General features: G+C 45.8%; 1 protein-coding gene across 2 annotated transcripts in view; it reads left to right on the top strand.

The window, feature by feature from the left end:
* The first annotated feature begins 3,747 nt into the window (after positions 1–3,747).
* The window catches only part of wu:fb13g09 (multidrug resistance-associated protein 5), a 31,549-nt gene continuing 15,015 nt past the window's right edge, over positions 3,748–20,281 (top strand). Inside the window, exons 1-16 of one of the 2 annotated variants that reach the window (XM_035411150.1) lie at positions 3,748–4,065; positions 5,395–5,584; positions 5,991–6,146; positions 10,460–10,607; positions 11,673–11,906; positions 12,388–12,561; positions 12,924–13,071; positions 14,332–14,480; positions 14,591–14,698; positions 15,619–15,993; positions 16,918–16,989; positions 17,081–17,205; positions 17,345–17,417; positions 18,558–18,761; positions 19,420–19,545; positions 20,114–20,225. In XM_035411150.1, coding sequence (XP_035267041.1) covers positions 5,406–5,584; positions 5,991–6,146; positions 10,460–10,607; positions 11,673–11,906; positions 12,388–12,561; positions 12,924–13,071; positions 14,332–14,480; positions 14,591–14,698; positions 15,619–15,993; positions 16,918–16,989; positions 17,081–17,205; positions 17,345–17,417; positions 18,558–18,761; positions 19,420–19,545; positions 20,114–20,225 — 2,383 coding nt within the window. In that variant the 5' untranslated portion in view covers positions 3,748–4,065; positions 5,395–5,405. Of the gene's footprint in view, positions 4,070–5,394; positions 5,585–5,990; positions 6,147–10,459; positions 10,608–11,672; positions 11,907–12,387; positions 12,562–12,923; positions 13,072–14,331; positions 14,481–14,590; positions 14,699–15,618; positions 15,994–16,917; positions 16,990–17,080; positions 17,206–17,344; positions 17,418–18,557; positions 18,762–19,419; positions 19,546–20,113; positions 20,226–20,281 lie in introns of both variants that reach the window. The other variant, XM_035411151.1, reaches the window with a different exon arrangement.

Below are 20,281 nucleotides of genomic sequence, written 5' to 3'. Positions count from 1 at the left end.
GGACTCGTGCAGGGATTTGCATTGTGAGGTGAAATTTGTCTCGATACTTTACAGGAAGTGATGCGCGAGTGCTTTGTAGAGCGGTGGGACAGCCCTTGAGTACCTTGCCCTTGTTTTCTCTGGGACATGGCTTCCTGTGCAGAAACGGGCACAGATGTCAACACTTGAAATCCCTGCAGTCTGCAAATATAAAATCATTTCCAATTAACACATGTCACGTTCCCACCAGTAATTGGATCTGTGGCGATAAGAATGTGACTTACGGGTGACATCCTAGCGCTTGAGGTAGTTCTAATAAATTGGCGCTTAGTGGAAACTCTGATCGTTTCCTGCATGGTGTAACGCAATGTGAAAATCCATCCAGTAGCAATTAACAGGCAGGTTAAATTTAACTGCCGCTTCCTACCGACGAGTTAGCGAGTTAGCGCTCAGAGTGGTGTTAGCCTGCGTGTGTTTCAAACCCTGAACGCCACTTGCTCAGGGGAACTGAACAAGCCTTTGACAAAAACCAAAATCGCCCTGTCCCTCCATCCAGAGGGATAAAATGGCTAACGGGCGCCATCTGTTTGAGGAACAATCGGGAGAGACAGAGAAAGGTTTCTGTAGCAGCTGCTGCTGTCATAGCGGTTTGTCATAAAAGACAGAATTAAGATTGAAGCTAAGCCTTAAATCTGTATGTGGGAGATCGGCTTAGTGATTCAATATCTCCCCCTGGTGGTCAAGAATGTCATACCTTAATCACCCCCCGACTTTAGCACATACACATACAGTTTCCTGCTCACTAAATCAAGAAGTGCTTTATTTTGACAGGTGTAATATGACCTTGACCTGTACTTAAAGTGCAGCAGTTACTTCATTAACTTATGTGCTGAATGTGCAAATCTATATTTAATCTCAAGATTAAAGCTATAGAACAGCCAGCTGGAATGTCTCCATGATTTCAAATTCAGTATGTCTAATGTTGTTTTATTTTTTTAAGAAGCTGTTTAAGCATTTGTGTGTGTGTGTGTGTGTGTGTGTGTGTTTTGTTTTTTTGTCATAATTGAGTGGGATGGAGAGGCTGTGAATAATTGTTTCTTCGGGGAAACTGTTGGATTTTCTTCTATGGTCATGTTGTTGCTTCATCCATTCAGAGGTATCGGTGGATTAGAGGAACGCTGTCCGTTGTTAAACAGGTGTAATGCGCTGACTGCTAATAAGAACTGTAGGCAGACCTGCAACTTTCACATTAAATTAAATGGCTTTGATTGCCTTGTTTGTTACGGCTAACGACGGATTTCACTTTAATGAGCTCGGCGCCGCCAACCGCCACCTGTCAATCCCCTGATTGCTTTTTGTAAATCAGTTACTTTGCTTATAAAACAGACCCTGTAACAACGCAGTGGCAGAGTGAAAAGGAGGTTTAAAAGGGGAAAAAATTGCATTTTCCTTTGAATTCGTTCATTGTCCATTGTCATTTCATAGGTGTAGTACTGTTATTTCTGCTTAACCATTTTTTTTTTTTTGATCACTTAGTGAAATCTGTTCTCCAGGTGCGATTGCTCTGAAATTCCATCAGTCCAGATTTTCCGGGGATGGGTGGCCGCTTAGCTACATTTTAATGAGCTGCAGTCTCACCTTATGTTTCTGCCAATCCTCTCACCTTTCCTGAGGGAGAAAAAGAAGATACTTTGTACAGGCGGTGATTATCTGTATTGTTGAAAATTGTATTTTTAGAAATAAAACCTTTTTTCCAAAGAGTCTTGTCTTTTTTTTTTTCTTCTTTTTTTTTCTTGTAAGGAGTCATGGATACGCAAGAGATTTTAGGTGTGAATGTACGTGCGATTAAAGAGAGAAATCCGAGTCGTTGGCCTCCTTTAGATTTACTGCGTCCTCCTGCTCTTTGTAAACCTCTCTTCTCCGCGAATCAGCAGCCCTGAAGTTTAGAGAAATGCCAGACTCATTGAGTCTGCAATGGCATGGCCTCCCTCCTAATGGGTTTTGATTTCCAGAAGTTAAGCTTGATAAAATTAAAAAAAACGAGGAATAGCAAGGACAAAATCAACAGTGACGGGCCAAAAAGCTCCAAGTGCATGAGAAGGCCCTTAGCTTGATATTCTAGCTGTAAGCTCTACTCCTCCCTGTTTAGGCCAAGGTTTACCCTGTTTATTTTCTGGGTTCATAAATAAGATCCCAGAATGGCAAATAGCCGTGCTGTTAAAATTGCATGTCGTGAGTTATTCATGTGGGTCTGTCAGTAATTAAAATGATGGTTTATGCCGTCTGTGAACATTTTCAGGTATCCCAGACAATGGAGATTGGGCCCTGCTAGCTCTGTCTGGCCTAGGGACATGGAGTGATAGCGACAAATTATACGGCCTATTAAGGAGCAGTAGCGGTCTCCAGTTCTGTCAGTGCAAAGTCCAGGGGTGTTATATACTGTAGGTGCATGCACCCATTTTTACTGGCGGGCTGTACCTGCGTCAGGTCATCTGAATTCTTTGCCTAGTTTTTTTAGTACAGCCTGAGCATGCCTCCTCCTGCATTTCTGATTCCCTGGAGGATGCTGCTGCTCTGCTTGGCTCCAACCAGGTCGTATCAGTTGCACAGATCGTGTAACTGCGGGGAAATTGATGAGCGCAGTCTGGGTCCAGATCATTGATCACCTGCAATTATCACATTTCCTTGCTCATAAAGTGAGAGCGTTTAACCCTTTGAAAAGCATGTTTGAAGAAAAAAAAAAGAAGATCAGTGTTCTAGAAATCCACAGCTTTCAATTACCAGTAGCGATTGTCACATCAGCATTTGAATGTTCAGTTAAGAACATTCTCATTTTCACAGTACATAGAGCAGAGAAATACATGGCTTGGACCCTTCTTCACCACCGATAGACTGACGTGATCTGAGTTCTCTGAAGGAATTATTAATACTGAATAAATGTGTTGCTTGGTCACTTCATTGGGAATTAGACTTCACAACAAGTGCAAACAGAATTTTCTTTGTCATATATTAGGCAAGAGCACGTCCCCCTTCAATGACTGCTTCATGGTTGCTGACTAACTCAGCTTACTTGCTGTGACTTTACTTTAAATGTTCATATTCTTTACAATGGTCATCTGAGCTATTATACAGCAAAAACACATTCCTTCACTCTCAAAAGAACATAAGGCATCTACATTCAACTGAGATCCCATTGGTGCAGAAGAGACCAGTTAAACAGTAGAGGTCACTGTAGCACAATTTTGAAACGTTGTAAGGGTGCGATGTCATTGCGTTCTCAGATTAATTTAATTGATAAGTAGCCTATGTCTTCTCACAGAGGATCACTTTTTTGATGCAGAACTCCCCAGACGTTTTTAAATGACTGATGACAAAGTGCGTAGACGTTCTATTTAATCAAGAACATCAATCAGGTATTAACACGTGGGTTTTCTCTTCATGGACATGCGGTTTAAGGCAAATTCACTCTGATTTATAAAGCACCGTATTATGGAAACTGGTCCGCAGTTTAGAATATAACAAACTTGAACTCAAAGTTAAGCGGTTCCAACAAACAGCAAGTGGAACTGTACTTGGATTTGCTTATTTTTTATCTGTACGGGTTTTGCCAAATATAGCTGTGTCACTGGAACAGTCATCCAGCCTCTCTAAGATTAACACGTGCTTTGTCGACCTGACCGGTTCCGTTGCTCGGGCGACTGTACAAGCAACTCTATGGTTGGTTGTCTGATGATGACGTCAGGCTGACGTCGGGAATTCCGTGAGATGAGGACCAGCTGAGCTGAAAAACAGGTAGCCCATATAACGCTACTCGGTGAAGTCGTGAGCAATTCAAGTAATTCCTCAGGGTTTATGTAACTGCATGTTTTTTGTATACTTGGACTTAACAATGCGCGTTTTAAAATAATAAGTCCCTGGACAGCGCACAGGATGACATGCCATGATAAACAAACTTAAGGTCTATGTGACGTTTGAAAAGGGGTGCAGTCAGTGTCCAGCGCAGAATTTAAATTTCGTACAACTGAGAACAACTTGATAGACGCCGGAAGAAGACCTGAGGCAGCAGATCAAAGCAACGTTCTACGAGTAGGTATTATTATTATTATTATTATTATTATTATTATTATTAAATTTGTACATTTCGTAACTGAGTCGTTTTTCTTGGAATATTGAACTTATACTCAATTTGCTTAAGGCAAAAACAAAGCATACAAACAATGCAAACAAAAAAGTTTTTCTCCCTGCTCGAGCAATCACAGTTGTGAAATTAAACTGCATATTTAAATTATTCATATTTAAATAATCTGCAACTCTTGTCACTCAAGAATGTAAAATTTAGCTTGGTTTTAATTCAGCGATGTTTACAATTATAATACTCTTTGCTGTGATGCTATTAATAATTATTTGGCTATAAACAATCACACACAATGTAGCTCAGCCTTTGGCCCGATTAGTTAAACATGGACCACGGTTGGACTGGATGTGATATTGCCTGAAATGTTAAAGATGGCAGCATAATAAATTTCTGAATGAATTGAAATCAAAGCTCTGAATCAAAAAAGATGTTCCTGTTTGGATGCACCAGAATGATACATTAGAGTCTATGTGACATTGTTGGATTTTGTGAAACTCCCTGTCCTCTTGCACCTGGTGTGGTTCCTGAGTGGAAAAACTTTTATTCACCATTAAAGTTAAAAAGTTAAAGCATGATGGGACAGCAACTTTCTGTTTTGTGATTTATTTTTTTATTTATTTGTTCCTGTGCTTAGCCTACGTTGTCTTGCATTTGAAACACAGAAAGCCACAGCAGTAATCGTTGCTTTTCTGTGACTTTGTAGCTCCTGTTGGTGACGTGCTCTCGTGAAAGGTCATTTAGCCTTTGTAGCATCCTTCACGCGATAACGAAAAGAGAAACGCTTCAGCTCCCATACAAAGTGAAAAGGGTTCCACGCCAATCCGCGGCGTGTATCAATAATAAAATAAACTGTGTCCCTTTCCCCCCTCTCGGCCGACGGGACTGGGCCCTTCGCCGGGGCGTTTGGATGCATTCCCGGGCAGATATATCTGTGTAGCTTGTGCCAAACGGCGCTGACCTTATCGGCGCTGGGACACCGTGGGATCAGTGACACCGGCTCCGGACGCGCAGCCCGGCTCATGTGTCGCCCACCTGGGTGTTCGCGTACCCCTCCGGGTCGGCCGGCAGGCATCTTTAAATAGAGAGGAGCTTTTTTTTTTTTATTTGCGTGCTCTGGGCGCTGCCTTCCAGAGAGGCTCCTTCCGAAAGCGCAGTGGCCCCGCAGTGACTCTGCAACCTGAGACGGGGTCTGTTTTGGAGAGCTTGGGCACTTCGGGCGCCGCAGAGAAGGGGGTCTTCTTTCTGAGCCCTCTTTCTAAGGTTTGTTTTTACTTTGCCAGAGGGTACGGCCATGCATCCCGATGTCCTGGAGTCCGTCGGCCGGGTGGAGGGCCTGCCCCTGTCCTCGCCCGAGACCCCGCCCGACCCCGAGGAAGAGGAGGTTGAGGCGGAGATGATGAGGGCGGTGAAGAGGAAGGGCCGGTATCGGAAAAGCCTGCAACTGCTCAAGCCCTTCAGGATCACCCACAAGTAAGAGCTGTCACCGTGGGAAAGGGAGGAGGGGGGGGGGGGGCGTGCTGGAGCCTGCAGCTCTTTGCAGGGTCTGTGTGAGGGACAGAGCAGAGCAGGAGGGGCTGACAGGGGGCTTGTTTGAGCGGCGCCATGGCGATGAATCGCCGCGGAACTTTTCGCTGTTCCCCAAGATTTCTGTGAGGTGGCTGCGAAAGCGCTGTTCAAACAGCAGGGTCCGATTCATCTCCCCGCGGGGGCCTCGCTGAAAATGAAGGAGCGCTCAGTCCCCAGCCCCCCCAGCCCCCCCCCCCCCACTCTGTCTCTCTCCCTGGGGCCAGTTTGTTCTCTCCCCTGGTCACATAACACCCAGGTGTGTGAAGGCTGAACGCGTTTGCTCCTCTCTCTCTCTCTCTCTCTCTCTCAGGCACCAGCACCCCGTGGACAATGCGGGCCTCTTCTCCTTCATGACCCTGCACTGGCTCAGCCCCCTGGCCCTCAGGGCCCACCGAGCATCCAACCTCAGCATGGAGGACGTGTGGGGGCTCTCCTGCCACGAGGCCTCCGACACCAACTGCCAAAGGTGAGGCCTCCCCTCAGCGCTCCCAGCTCTGAACGCCGCTCATCCACACCTTGGGCAAACAGGAGATATTTGTCAACGGAATGACTCTGTGCTGGTTAATATACAACTACATCCGTCAAAGACCGCTGTAGAATGAGCACCTCTCAGGTCGAGGTTGAAGAGGGGGATTATGGGTACCTGTCAGGGGGAAATGAGGATGAAACGCACCCTCGTAACCATCGGGCTGCCAGGACTGTTGTTGCGGGGAAGCCGTTATTAATAGCAGGGATTAGAGATTAGAGAGAAGGGGTTGTCTGGGCTTCAGCTCCTGCTGAGCAGTTATGTCATTAACGCTGCTCCTTTGGATCGTCTTCTGAGACAAGTGTTTGAATGGCAACCGTCCAGCTTAATGCTATTCTAGGAGACGACCAAGGCACTAATTGCTCAAAATCCAAATTTCCACTAGCTCTTGGGGGGTCAGGCAAGGGGGAAACTTGCACCGCCCAGAATTTTTGATCACATCTTCCTGAATTAAAAAAAAATAAACTCAGGAGGGCATAGTGCAGTTTTTCCCAGCAGGATTGTGGGTATGTATTTAGGTGAACTGTCTCTGCAAGTGCCCTCCGTTGCCAGTATTTATACCGGTTATGCTGGGTCTGCTAAAATATAAATGGATACCCGTGAGAAGAAGTCTTGCTTTCCATCCTGACTTGCTATTTTCTCTTTGAAGTGTTCTGGCGCCGTGCCAAACATGACCCCAATATGCTGAGGAGTCATAGGTGTGTGTTTGTGAGAGAAAGATGGATTGGGCGCTCAGACCTTTCAAACTTGTTTGAGTGTCTAGGACAGTTATGTAATCCATCTCCAAAACACTGAGGGTGAAGGAGAAATGTAATCAGGAGAGGGTTACAGAAAATACAAAAGACGGGCTCGGAAGCCACTGCAGGGTATGTAGGCTTCTGTTCTTTCACAGGAGGGATTAGGAAACCGTCTGTATTACACTTTTATGGTGCCTTAATTATACGTAATTACCACTGAAGCAAATAATTTAACTTCTCAGTCATTTGGCAAATTACCATCGCAAGGCGAAAGAAAATTGCTCACCCATAAAACCACTCGAAAACCCCTGCAGTAAGATGTACACCTTTTCAACAGTTACTTTATTTGAAGGAACAGTTGGAATGGCAGTAACATTCGATTCATTTTCTCCTGAGTTTGCTTAATTTCCGTCACCTTGTTCATCTTGAAATTGCCTTTAGTGAGCACTTGGCATTTTGTCACTAGGGCAAACTGTGCTTTGTCATTCCTTTTGAGGTTAAATTCACTGTAGTAATGAGGACATATTTTGGTTGGACAGTTACTATTTAGGCAGGTTAGTGCTGGACAGCTTCATTTTATTCTCATTTTATGTTCTGATAATGATTTTATTGGGCTATCTTTTTGTAAAAGTATGGATTATATTGTTAGTTTTGCCAGTTTGCCTTTCACTTGATCACGTATACGAAAGTCTATAACCATGGCATATGTTTTAGAATGCTAGGATCCATCTGGACATTGACTCTAACAGCTATCCTAGAGCAGCTGCACATCCGGCTAATGAAACTATCAGTATGCCTTGTGAGTAACCAAAGAGTGCTATTGTACACGAAGAGAAAAGACATACAATCTAACAGATTAAGAAAAGGAACACAAAGAGAATACTGGTGTATGCCGAAGTCCAAAATGCTTGTAGGAGAGGTCCATGGTACTAGGAGAACTGTTTCTCCCAGAATGTTCCTCCCTCATCCGGAACAAGCCTTCCACATTCCACAATACCTTTAATTTGTCCAAATAAGGTCAAGAACAACACTATAACACCCCACCCCACCACCAAGAGAGCCCCCCACCCTCTCCTCCAGGTAGAGAGAAACTATGTAGTATACTCCCTCCTTATCTAGTTATAGTAATATTTTTCAAGGCAGCTTATGATCTTATGATTTTACCTATTTTCTTTCTCTTGACACTTTTCCAAACACTCATTCTACCATGTAATGTATGTGCTTTACTTTCCCCTCCATTCATATACCATCTCTAAACCGTTTCATAACAGATCAGTGTGCATGTCTCGGTAGCATGTATCTCCTGCATTTCAGTTGATACTACTGCTGGTCCTCCACCACTTTTATCATATCATCCCCAATTATTTACACGCACATGCTGTATAATATCTTCTTTCAGTCTAGAATGTAGGTATTAATTTTAGCAAGGGTCCCGCTGACCCGGGGGTGTCTGTGGGGGCTGGTCACAAAATGTGAGCAAGACCTTGTCCTGGCCATGTGTTTACCCCATAACACATCCTGGGTTCTGACTAATCCAGTCCAAGGGCTGTTGATGAGGGTTATCTTGTTCCCCATAAAAAGGTCGTGAGATTGTCCCATGTCCTGACAGCTGCATGGCTGTTATCTCAGCCGTACGGAATTGCTGCTGGTGTCTGTGGCTCTACTTGTGTTATAAAACATCAGAGGATAATAAGAAATCACCACTGTTTGGAAATGGTGGAAAATCAGCTTTCAACTCAAACTTCAAGGTTAAATCCACAAATGACACCAATTAATCGCTTATTTAGATTGTCTAATAACTAGTTAAATAACTATTCATCCTTTTTCGATACTTTACCATGTTAGAATTATATCACTTCATGTAACAACGATAACAGAAAAAAAAGTTCTTGACATGTCTCTTTAGATCCTAGAATAGTGTTCATCAATCATCTATTTGGAAATACTGCTGTCACACTGCTTTTGACTGGAAAAACATCACCACCCCTGCAGGTTAGAAGATGCCAGTGTAGTAGCCTAGCTCTTAACCGGTACTCGTGTATGCAAAAATCCCGATAGCCCAGAGGTAGCCTCTGCATGCAAAACAGTCAATAAAAGTGGGGCCAGGCTGTTTCTAGGCGTAGAAGTGTGTTCTGAGATCAGAAGCCAGGTGAGTGGGAGGAGCAGCTGTCAGGAAGAAAAGACCATTGTGTATGTTGGGTGTTCTGACAACCTGACCTACCTGCTCAGGACAACCCACCTCAGGGAAACTCAAATCTGGCCCTCCAGGCCAGTAGTACTGCAGGTTTTCCTTCTACCCCCTCTAATCAGGACTGGTGTAAAACTGGGACACCGGATAAGTTAAATTTCTGGCCAATCAGTGGCTTTAATCAATCTACTCACTATCCGGTAGATAAGAATGTCAGTAGCTTTCTACCCAGTATCTCAAATGGTCAGACCAGGTAGAGGCTATCAATGAGTCAGACTAGGACTGACGTGGTGTGAGCAGGAAGTCCCGCCCAGATTAATTTCTATTTGTGGGTTCTGATGTCCCACATGCTTGTTTGAGCCACATTCCTAAACCAACCCAGAATATGAGTATGATGCAATGAGTGCACTCTACGGGATGATAGATGGGCCAGTATCCACCATAACCCTGTAAATAACTGCTGGGATACGCTAAGCCAGTACCTGCTTTGCTGAAATCCAAAACAAGAAAGCTTGCTGATATGCACCACACCTTTCTGAATAAAACACAATTACCCAGAGAGAAACGGGTGCTCTTATGAAGTAGATGCCACTTCAGTCTGTATATTAATATATTTAATCGCACTTGCAGCCATGATAATTAGTTGCATTTCAAGGCCTCTCTGTACAAATTGTTTTGAAGTCCTTGTTTAGGGGGAGCTGGATCTCATGTAGAGCCTGTTTTGTTCATGTCGACAGGAAAGAGGTTGAATATTATTAGCAACCTGTGTGCACTGCATTTCCTTCTATTTTCTTCTTCTCTTGGGCATGAAGGGGCCCTGCTCTGTGTTTTACATTTCTGTCATACTTACTTTCAGCATCCGTGAGTGTTTGTAACCTGACACCGAGCAGGCAAAGAGCATGGAGCATGTAATGTTCGGTGTGCAATCACATACGTCAAAAACAGGAGAGCGACCTTGTGTGCACACACATGCTTTCATTTGAATAGGTTTTCATATGCTGACTGAGTTAGGGCGAACCACCTAAAACCCTTCATAACAGCTGAGCAACAGCTATATCTGGCAGGAATAAAAAAAAGGTTTATGAGGAGTTTTAGGCTATTTGATCTGAACTCAAGAGAGTTCATACACAAACTAACTATCGCAGCCGGGTAATTGTTATTGCCATACATGGTTGTGTGCCTTGTGTTTGACTTCATCTGTGTCACCAGATCGGGTGTCCCCCATTGCAGCCTGGTTCTTAGTGTTCCATCCCAGCATGGTAATCTATTTTTGTTCCCCCGCTCCTCCCCTCACCCCTCACCCCTCCCCCCGGGCGGTCCTGCTCTAGACTGGAGACGCTGTGGCACGAGGAGCTGAAGGCCCAGGGGAAAGAGAAGGCCTCCTTGGGCCGCGTGTGCTGGAGGTTCTGTCAGACCCGAATGCTGGTGGCCGTGTTCTCCCTGCTCATCACCATGGTAGCGGGTTTTGTCGGACCTGTGAGTACTGATCTTGGGGCTGTAGGCTCATCTCTCCCCCCCCCCCCCCCCCCCCCTCCTCTCCCTGACATTAAATGTCCTCTTATTCTCTCTCACAGCTGATAAATGATCATAATAAGATGGCTTTCACCCCTCATTCCATTAAATTCAAAAATGGCTATTGGTCGTGCAATTGCTATATTAGAGTTAAAAGAAGACCCTGTCTCTGCCTTGTGCTTTAACTACTTTATCAGCAAAGCACAAACTGACTCCGTCATTACTGCTCAATAAAGATGTGTGTGCATATTAGATAACCAAGCCAGTCAAAGTAAAGCAGACACGGGAACTGCAGATTAACTGAAAAGCCAGTCATACAAAGAATGTTTATTCCCCTGGTCTCGCTGTGGGTCGGAGTGATGCCTCTCCTTTTAATTTATTCTTTTTTTTTCGAACTTCTTTTCCATTTGGCCCCACTGTTAAATTTGATTAAAAAGGTATCAAACGCACTGCACCAATGGAAAATGCACAATCATTGTAGCCCAGTTCTTATTGGGGATTTGTCTTGGGTTTTATAAATTGTTCCACTGCAGAGTAATTGAGTTTAGCCTGCCCCTGCTGGGACTGTATTGAGTGGACCCATTGTTCAATTCACCTCCTTCCTCCTCTCTGACGCCGTACGCTACCTGCTGCTGTAAACACTACGCGGTGTGCATTTAATAGCATTAGTCAGATTTACCTGCGGCACAAGGCCTTCTTTGTTCTCTTGTGCTGTGGTTTTGCGCCTATCTGGCATGTCGGCCATTTTTTTAAAATTGTTGTTTCAAGAAATGGATGCTTATCTAATCGGCATGTGTTATTAATGCTACCAGAACAGACCTTACACATGCAAGCAAGGGAAATTGTGGTTTGTTGCTTTTGGATTTTTTTGTTGTTTGATTTTTTAAAATCTTCCTTTCTTTTTTGCCCCTAGTCTTGGCCCTTCTGCTTTTTTCTCTTTTCTTCCCTCTTCCACTAATTTTCCCTCATCCATGTTGTCCTCTCTCTCTCTCCCTCTCTCTCTCCCTCCCTCCCTCCCTGCTCTTCCAGGCTCTTCTTATACGGGCGCTGCTGGAGTACTCCCAGAGTCCCGAGGACCGGCTCCTCTTCGGCCTGTCCCTGGTGGGCGGGATCTTCCTGATGGAGCTGACCCGCTCGTGGTCGCTGGCCCTCGTCTGGGCCGTCAACTACCGCACCGCCATCCGGCTGCGTGGGGCGGCGCTCACCTTCGCCTTCCAGAAGATTCTGCGCCTTCGCAGCACCAAAGACATCAGCCCCGGAGAAGTAAGTGTGGGCAGGGTGGTGTCATGACTCACACAATCTCTCAATAAAATTGCCTGTCAGTTAATTTGCTTAGCAAACCTGTTTGGCCACTTGGCCCAGTTGACAGTTGAGAATTTTGTGTTTAAAAAAAAAAAAAAAATGTTACCACAGTTAAGTGCACTGATTTTTTTTTTTTTGCTGTAATCTGAAAATGGCTAGGAAGAGCATTCCTGGGGTGGATTAAGTCGGCAGGTGTCAGGTTTTTGCCCTGGCTGGCCGGCCAAGGGCAACATTGGCTGCACCCTGTGGGCCTAAAAGTATGAGCACTCCAAATTGAAAAGGAGAAAATTGAAAAATTGGAATAGTGATTTCATTCAAAGAGAGAAAGGACACCATATGCAGGTCTTGAAGGCTGCTGTAGGTCCGCTTTTGTGATGTTTTTGGTCTGGATTTTAAACGAGTGGTTTAAGTGACCATGAGCGCCATCTCTGGTCCTCTGCAGCTGGTGAACATGTGCTCCAGCGATGGCCAGCGGCTGTTTGAGGCAGCCACAATGGGATGCCTGTTGGCTGGAGGACCACTGGTGGCCATCCTTGGGTTGTCCTACACCTGCACTTTCCTAGGCCCCACCGCGTTGGTGGGGTCTGCTATCTTCATCTTCTTCTATCCCTCCATGGTATGTCACATGATACGGCTCAACATTCAACCCTCCGCCCCCTCCACTGCCCAGAATCCTATCTCAATATGTATACCAGTCAAGTCAAGTAAACAAGATTTAAACACACTTAAGCACAGTACATTAGGGCTTTGTCTTCCATCATCTCTGAAAATGTAATGCATTTGAGTACTAGTGTTTCCCATTTTCACCCAAAGCTCTGGCCAATGATTACAATCTTTTCATCCGGTTAGACCCAACTCCTGGACTTAAGTGAGCACGTTAACAAACCAACCATACAGTGTGTGCTTATTCTGACTACTGCATTATTGATCTCTCTGCGCTCCTCTCTCACTGATTGTCACTTCCGTTTGACTGGGCAGACATTAGCTTCCCGACTGACCGCCTACTTCAGGAAGAAGTGTCTGCTGGTGACAGACCGGCGTGTGCGTCTCATGAACGAAATCCTGGGTTCCATCAAGGCCATCAAGATGTGCTGCTGGGAGGCCGCCTTCGCCCGCAACGTCCACCGTGAGTCACTTGACAACGCTCGCTTTCCGTATGCGGTTACCACATCGCCCGGCGATTTCGCAACCGCGGACACCGCTTTCACTTCCTGTTTCAGGTTCCAAGATGTGTAACCTTAGCTTTTCAGCTTTGTCATGCTTGGCTCGTCTGCTTTTTTGGCTGAGCCCTCTGATTTTAATGAAAAGCCCCAACAGCCCCCTACAGCCCTGAACATGAGGCTAACCTTGAAAGTGTTTAAACCTCTTTAATGCCTTCCACAGAAGACCATTTAGTCATTTGCCTTCTAATTCCCCTAGAATGATCTCAGCAGTTTATTAGTTTACTCCATCAGCCCGAAGTCTAGCTTTTAGATTTCACTGTGCTCATCAATGGCCTGTGCGCTATATTGATAAACTGCCATGTCTCAGTAGAGAGGTAAAGGATTTTGAGAAGTCATCTCGGGACATCAGTTATTTACTGGCAAATTACACCTGCTGTTTCTCAGTAGATCTCAGAGAATTTATTAGAGTTGAATCTGAGCTGCCTCATTTATTTCTAAGTGTAGGAGATTTGTGTAAATACTATGCTGCTTAGCAGTGGCTTTACCCATCATGCTGATTTCAGGATCCACAGAGAGACATGGATGAATACAAGAAACAGGTATTTGGGGGGCACAGACCTGCTCTTTGATCCAGAGCATGTCTGCAGTAAGGCTTCAGCTGTAGCAGAAATATGCTGGCTGAGGGCCAGGGTAGATGGAATGACTTTGTGAATGGACTAGCCCACGTGTAGCTGCTCTCGGGACAAAATAGACATGCAATACTTTGGCACCAGGGGCAACTGTCAACTTAAAATGATTAATGGATGGTAACAGCTGACAGGCTTGTAAACACACACATGTATAAACACACAGACCTCCCTGGCCTTCCTCTCTCTTTCTCTCTCTTTTTCTTTATCTCTCTCTCTCCCTCTGTCTGTCTCTGTCTTTCTCTCTCTCTCTCTCTCTCTCTCTCCCTCTGTCTGTCTCTGTCTTTCTCTCTCTCTCTCTCTCTCGTGATTGCAACACAAATATTATTAGAGCTTTTATTTATTTTTTTTAATGAAATGTTCCAAAAATAGAAGTTGCATGTGATGTTATTTGCTATGTTAATGAAGAAAATGAGCCGTAGTTGATACAGCTCAGGCAAAAGCAAACTGTGTTGCTTGAATTCAATGAAACAATGTCTAGTGTATTAACCTTGCTCTCTCTCTCCCTCTCCCTCTCTCTCTCTCTCTCTCTCTCAGAGGTGCGGTTGAAGGAGAGGAAGATCCTGGAGCAGGCGGGCTACGTTCAGAGCCTGACGGTGGGCGTGGCCCCCGTCGTGGTTGTGATAGCCAGCGTGTGCACCTTCACTCTGCACATGGCTTTGGGCTACGATCTGACGGCAGCCGAGGTACGCCCTGCGCCCCCCCCCCCCCCCCCAGGGCCCCGTCATTAACAGCCTGACAGTAGGCCTGTCACACCTGACCCCCCCTCTGCCTTTCCTCCCGCCCTCTCCCACAGGCCTTCACTGTCGTCGCCGTTTTCAACTCCATGACCTTCGCCCTCAAGGTCACGCCCTTGGCAGTACGCTCTCTGTCAGAAGGCGCCGTGGCAGTCAAGCGATTTCAGGTAAATAAATCAATAAATAAAGAATAAACACAAAAAAGCTAACAAAAGAGGTAAACACAGACTGTATCAGCATTTTGTTCTATACACCAGCAGAGGAGAGAATCAATCTGCCCTGTGCTTTGTAAGAATTTGGTGCTTTGTAAAGTGAAACTTGTAGTTCTAAACTTTAGATCAATAACAATTTATTAACAAAGCAAGGGTAGTCTCATTTACAGTGTGAACCATACAAGGTAAAGCAAGGCAGGTCAATAGCAATGCAGCCTTTTTCAAGGACGAGCTTTATACCCTGTACCCAAATCAAAATGTCGGTGGTCAGTAGCAAAATGGTCACTGTTACCGCTGTATGTGTGGCTGCTCCCTTCTGATCAAACACACCCCTTTGTACTTCCTTGTCTCTGACAGGTCTGACGCAGCTCAAATCAACATTTAGGCATACAAAGGCAGATTAGATTAACACAGTGGGCATTACTACCTGTGTGTGTGCCTGCCTCTCTTTTGGTTCTGGTAGGCCATCAACCACCCCACTTTGTGTTTGATCAGATCACGTCTCCAGCAAATTTATCCCACACTGTAAAAAAACAAAACATATATTTTATGGTAAAATACTGGCTGAACTCAATTGCATGAACTTTACCATATAAATAATGGTAACAGTATGTTAAGCTTATGGTAGCAGGCTGTATATTAATACATGTAAAATGCTTTACAGTGTTTCGCCATAAATAATACAATTATTTACATTTCAGCAGTCAAAATTCCTTTGCTTTTTTTTTTTTACAGACCGTTCCCATAAAATAAACAGACTGTTTTTTTACAGTGCAGTTCAAATCAGCATTCAGGCATGCCAGGGCAGATTAGATCAACCAAATGTTTATGACATTAGGAGAAGTCCTTGCAGCTTCCTGTGTCTGTTCCATCAGCGCCTCTTCCTGATGGAGGAGCGGGAGGAGGTCACACCAAAAATGGAGGACCCCGGAAACGCGGTGGAGTTCCGGGACGCCACGCTGGTTTGGGAGAGGGCCCGGACCCCCACTGGGACTGGGGTGGGGGGTAGCCGGGGCAGGACGTCCCAGAAGCCGAAAAAGGGGGGCGGGATGAGGAGGCTGCTGCGCAGGGAGAAACTGAGCCTGTACATCATCGCGGAGGAGGGCAAAGGAGGCGTCGAGGCTCTGAACGACCAGCACCTCCTCACCCACATGGAGCAGGAGAGCCCCCAGAGCACCGTCTCCTCCACCCAGAGCATCCGCCCGCCGCTGCACAAGACCCTGCATCGCATCCAGCTCCGCGTCAGAAAGGTACAGCAAAGGTGCACTGCTGCATGTATTGTGGCAGAGCTACTCGGCTCTACTCAACACTGCGGGCTGCATTGTCCCAACCATGGTCTACACTACCTGATTTCACTAATGAGCTCACTTTCTGAACCAAGGAGGGATAATAATGAGTGAAATCTGGTGGCGTAGTGCTGGAGCAACTGCCTGCAAGCACTGCAGCCTGCAGAATTTGGAGTTGAGTAGTGGTGGGCTAAGGGCAGGTGTTCATAATCAAAATGAATTGAAAACCAGTTTAACAGATTCCAGTTTTCGCCTACAGCATATGTATTGTACACTTATCCAACTGAACCAGCTCTTCAAACCCCAAAAAAACTGATTTTTAGTTGTGTCAGGCATCCTAACACGTCAGGCTGATACTGTACAAACTCGTCACCCTTTAGGGAATGGGCGAGCTGAACCATGTCTACAATGCAACAGGAACAAAAACAGGCTCCAGTTTAGAGGATAAACTTATTTACTTTCAAGAGCCGGGGTGCATTAGAACAACATGCTGTTTAATCCAAGAGCTTTAATGCACGCAATCCGGTGATGTTCGCCAGGCAAAGACTGAGCAAATTGCATTTACGTTGGGGCATTTACAGACACTCTTATCCAGAGCCATGCAGAAAAGTGCATACACAAAGGTTACGCAGAGAACAGAGAGGATATCGGTGTCACAACCAATAGCAGAAGTCATTACATAAACCTACAGGACCACATTAAATGCCTCAGTAGGCACAAGAGGGAGATTAAGGATTTGGTGCTTTAAGTAGCAAATGGATTTGAGGGTATAGAGTGACATAAGTAAGCCTATTCGACCAAAAATAAATGCTCAGGGATTACTGAACCAAGATGCCGTTTGAACGAGTGAGTTTTTAAAAACACCTTTTTTTCCGCGTCTCTCCACAGGGGGCGCTGTTGGGAATTTGCGGTGGCGTGGGAAGTGGAAAGAGCTCGCTGCTGTCCGCTCTGCTGGGACAGGTGAGGTCACTGCATTAAGCCGTCTCCTGTGACCCCCCTCCTCTCTGTTTAAGCTCCACCCTGACGTTGTTCGTTCTGCCCCCGCCCGCAGATGACTCTGCTGGAGGGCTCGGTGGCGGTCAGTGGCGGGTTCGCTTACGTGCCTCAGCAGGCCTGGATCCTCAACGAGTCCCTGAGGGAGAACATCCTGTTTGGGAAAGAATACGACGCTGAAAAGTGAGAGCAGTCGAGTCTCCATCTGTGCCGAGAAACCAGCTGTGTGAAGGTGTCGCAAATTGATCCATCTCCTCTTTCTCCTCTCCCCCTTTCCTTCCGTCCTGTCTTTTCTTTCTTTTTTTGTGTGCCCCCCATGTAGGTATAATGCTGTCCTTCAGGCCTGCTGTCTAAACCCTGATATATGTGACCTTCCCTACGGTGACATGACTGAGGTGACTATTGTAACTCCATCCCTAACCCCATCACTAGTATTCACTACAGTATAAGGTAGAGGTAAGCCTACACTACTGGTGTGTGCGTGTGTGTGTGTGTGCGTGTGTGTCTCTGTCTGTGTGACCATGCAATGTTCCTCCATACTTAAATTTGTCCTACCGAAAAATGAAGGATTAAAAACAGAACCGGGTCCAGAAAACTGAGCGACTCTGCAGCAAGTCAACTGTCACTCACAAAAACAGAACTGGCCTGGAGCAACAAATGACATACCAAACATTCTTCCAAAATGAGCTGCCAATATAACCTGCAAGTAATTGCTCTCCAGCTCTTGAGAATGAGTGAGTTATTTTGCTGCATTTCACTGTAATTATTTTTCATTTTGGAAAAAAAAAACTAAGTTAACAAGACCCGAGCATCCATTTGCATATGTTAAAATGGAATTATGCTAATATACATCTGTGAACTGAAGAAGTATAATGAGCAGAAAATATGAGATATCATAACAAATGTAGGGTTAAAATTGCATTCAAAAGAGAAATAATTAGTTGAAATACAGGGCTGCTCCACTACAGGTCTATCAGGAGTTACATTTCAAAATGGTACTCGATTTAAATGCTCGCTGCCTCCTTCTGCAGCCTTTGCCATGACATTGGCTAAGCGAAGTAATCTTGCCAGATTTTCCATGGGTCACCTCATCCAAAGCCATCCACTGTTTCTGGAACCACAAACTGTTGATTCTTTGTGGCTTTTTGGATTTCTTCATTAGTTTACCGACAAATAATTAAAAATAATGGAATAGCATTTCAGTGAACAAATTATTTTCATACTTATAATCAACAGTGATAACAGTTAAAATGTAATCTAATAACAAGCTTTTATAATAGTACATTCATGCAATCTCAGTGTCATCAAGACATCTGAACACCCTTGGACTAGTATACTGCTGATAAATTAGACATGCATGTAATCAAATTTTAGCCTGAGTGCAATTATATTTTTAATGTGATATTTGAATTCTATAACAGTACTATTATAACAGCAGGTGTGTCAGATTTGTAATTTGTCTGTGGGGGGAGAGTGTGTAGGACTGCTTGCTATGCCGATCTCTGTAGATCCTAAGACATAATGCTTTGTTTTAGATTGGGGAGAGGGGGGCCAACCTGAGTGGGGGTCAGCGCCAGAGGGTCAGCCTGGCCCGGGCCCTGTACAGCGAGCGCCCCGTCCTCCTGCTGGACGACCCCTTGAGCGCCGTGGACACGCACGTGGGGGCGGAGCTCTTCTACGGCGCCGTGCGCGGGGCAGCAAGGACCAGGACGGTGCTGTTTGTCACCCACCAGCTGCAGGTGAGATGTCAGATGTAGCCTGCGGCTACACTAAGGGCCGGCGTTAGCCCACGGCTACGCTAAGGGACGGCGCTAGCCCGCGGCTACGCTAAGGGTCAGCGTTAGCCCGCGGCTACGCTAAGGGCCAGTGTTAGTCCGCAGCTACACTAAGGGTCAGCGTTAGCCCGCGGCTACGCTAAGGGCCAGCGTTAGTCAGCAGCTACACTAAGGGCCGGCGTTCGCCTGCGGCTACGCTAAGGGCCAGCGCTTTCACTTGCTGTGCGTGCGTGAAGCACGGCGTGACACCATTGCCAGGGACGAGATTATTTCCTGATTAATCGGAGCGGGAAAATGCAGATTTTTATGACCCTTAATGTCTCTCATCCAGGGGCTGAGGCCCTGATTATGTGATAAGCCTGCACATTAAGAGCTTTGGCTCTCCTGGTGGCTGAGAGGAGGGGAGAATGTTCAGTAATGAAGCTAAATGCTAGTAGCCCCAGATGCACTTAGGGCCTGGAAATGAGTATTCTCTGATTAATCCAGGGAAATGAGGAAAAACCAGGAAAAATTGCATCATGCTGTGTATCTCGTACTTTTACCTTCCTCTTTAATTCTGTTGTCTAAGAACCAGTTTGGCTGTGGGGTGTAGTCCAACGCCGGTGTATTTTCATTTTGGCAGTACCTGGCGGAGTGTGACGAGGTGCTGCTGATGAAGGACGGGCAGATCGCCGAGCACGGCACCCACGCCCAGCTGATGGACAGGGGGCGGGACTACGCCTCCCTCTTCAACAGCGTGCAGCAGGAGGTGAGGGCAGGAGGTGGGGAAGAGCTGGGGTTGCCAGATTTACAATGTCACAACCCTCTCGGAAACGACGACGGACTTGGGGGTGGAAAGGGGTGGTGACCCTTTCTATCTCACTAGGGAATCATCAACGATTCATTATAAACTACCAGTGAATTTCTTCCATCAATTGCTTTGGTCAGGGCCCCATACCAGACCTGTGCAAACCGGATATTCTGATCAAAAGCCGAACATCTGCCAACCTTTGGAAGCGAAAGGTTCTGCAGCAGTCCAGCCCAAACCCCCCCCCCTTCCCCTTGACTTGCTCTAAGAGAAAGCGCTGTCGTCAGCTGCTCACAAAACACTGTACATTAGGCCATGAATAATTCACAGCCTCTGCAGAGTTTAAGGGGGCGGTTTGTGAAATGTTAATGCGTACAGTCCTTTAATTATGCATGGCGCGCATTGATTTTCTTGCGTATTCGCTAAAGACTCTGCCATGGCTGCCCCTGTCTAGCCTCAGAGTGCGTTGTCATGGTTGCCCGAGCGCAGTGTAGATACCAGCTCTGACCACTCACTTTGTTCCTTTCAGAATGTAGTTAGGAATAATATGAAGAACAGGCAGGCCACTGCAGAGAAGAAGGTGGAGGAGTCCTCCGGTGTCAACAAGGTGCTTGGTCCTCCAGTCGACGGAAATAAAGGAGGTGAGAGACTCTCAGGTTCTCGTCTGTATGCGTGGTGACTGATTTTACCCATGATG

Source organism: Anguilla anguilla, chromosome 3, assembly GCF_013347855.1.
Source record: "Anguilla anguilla isolate fAngAng1 chromosome 3, fAngAng1.pri, whole genome shotgun sequence".
Classification (NCBI taxonomy): Eukaryota; Metazoa; Chordata; class Actinopteri; order Anguilliformes; family Anguillidae; genus Anguilla; species Anguilla anguilla.
Note: the sequence above shows the minus strand (reverse complement) of the source record. Positions and strands in the feature narration are given on the sequence as shown.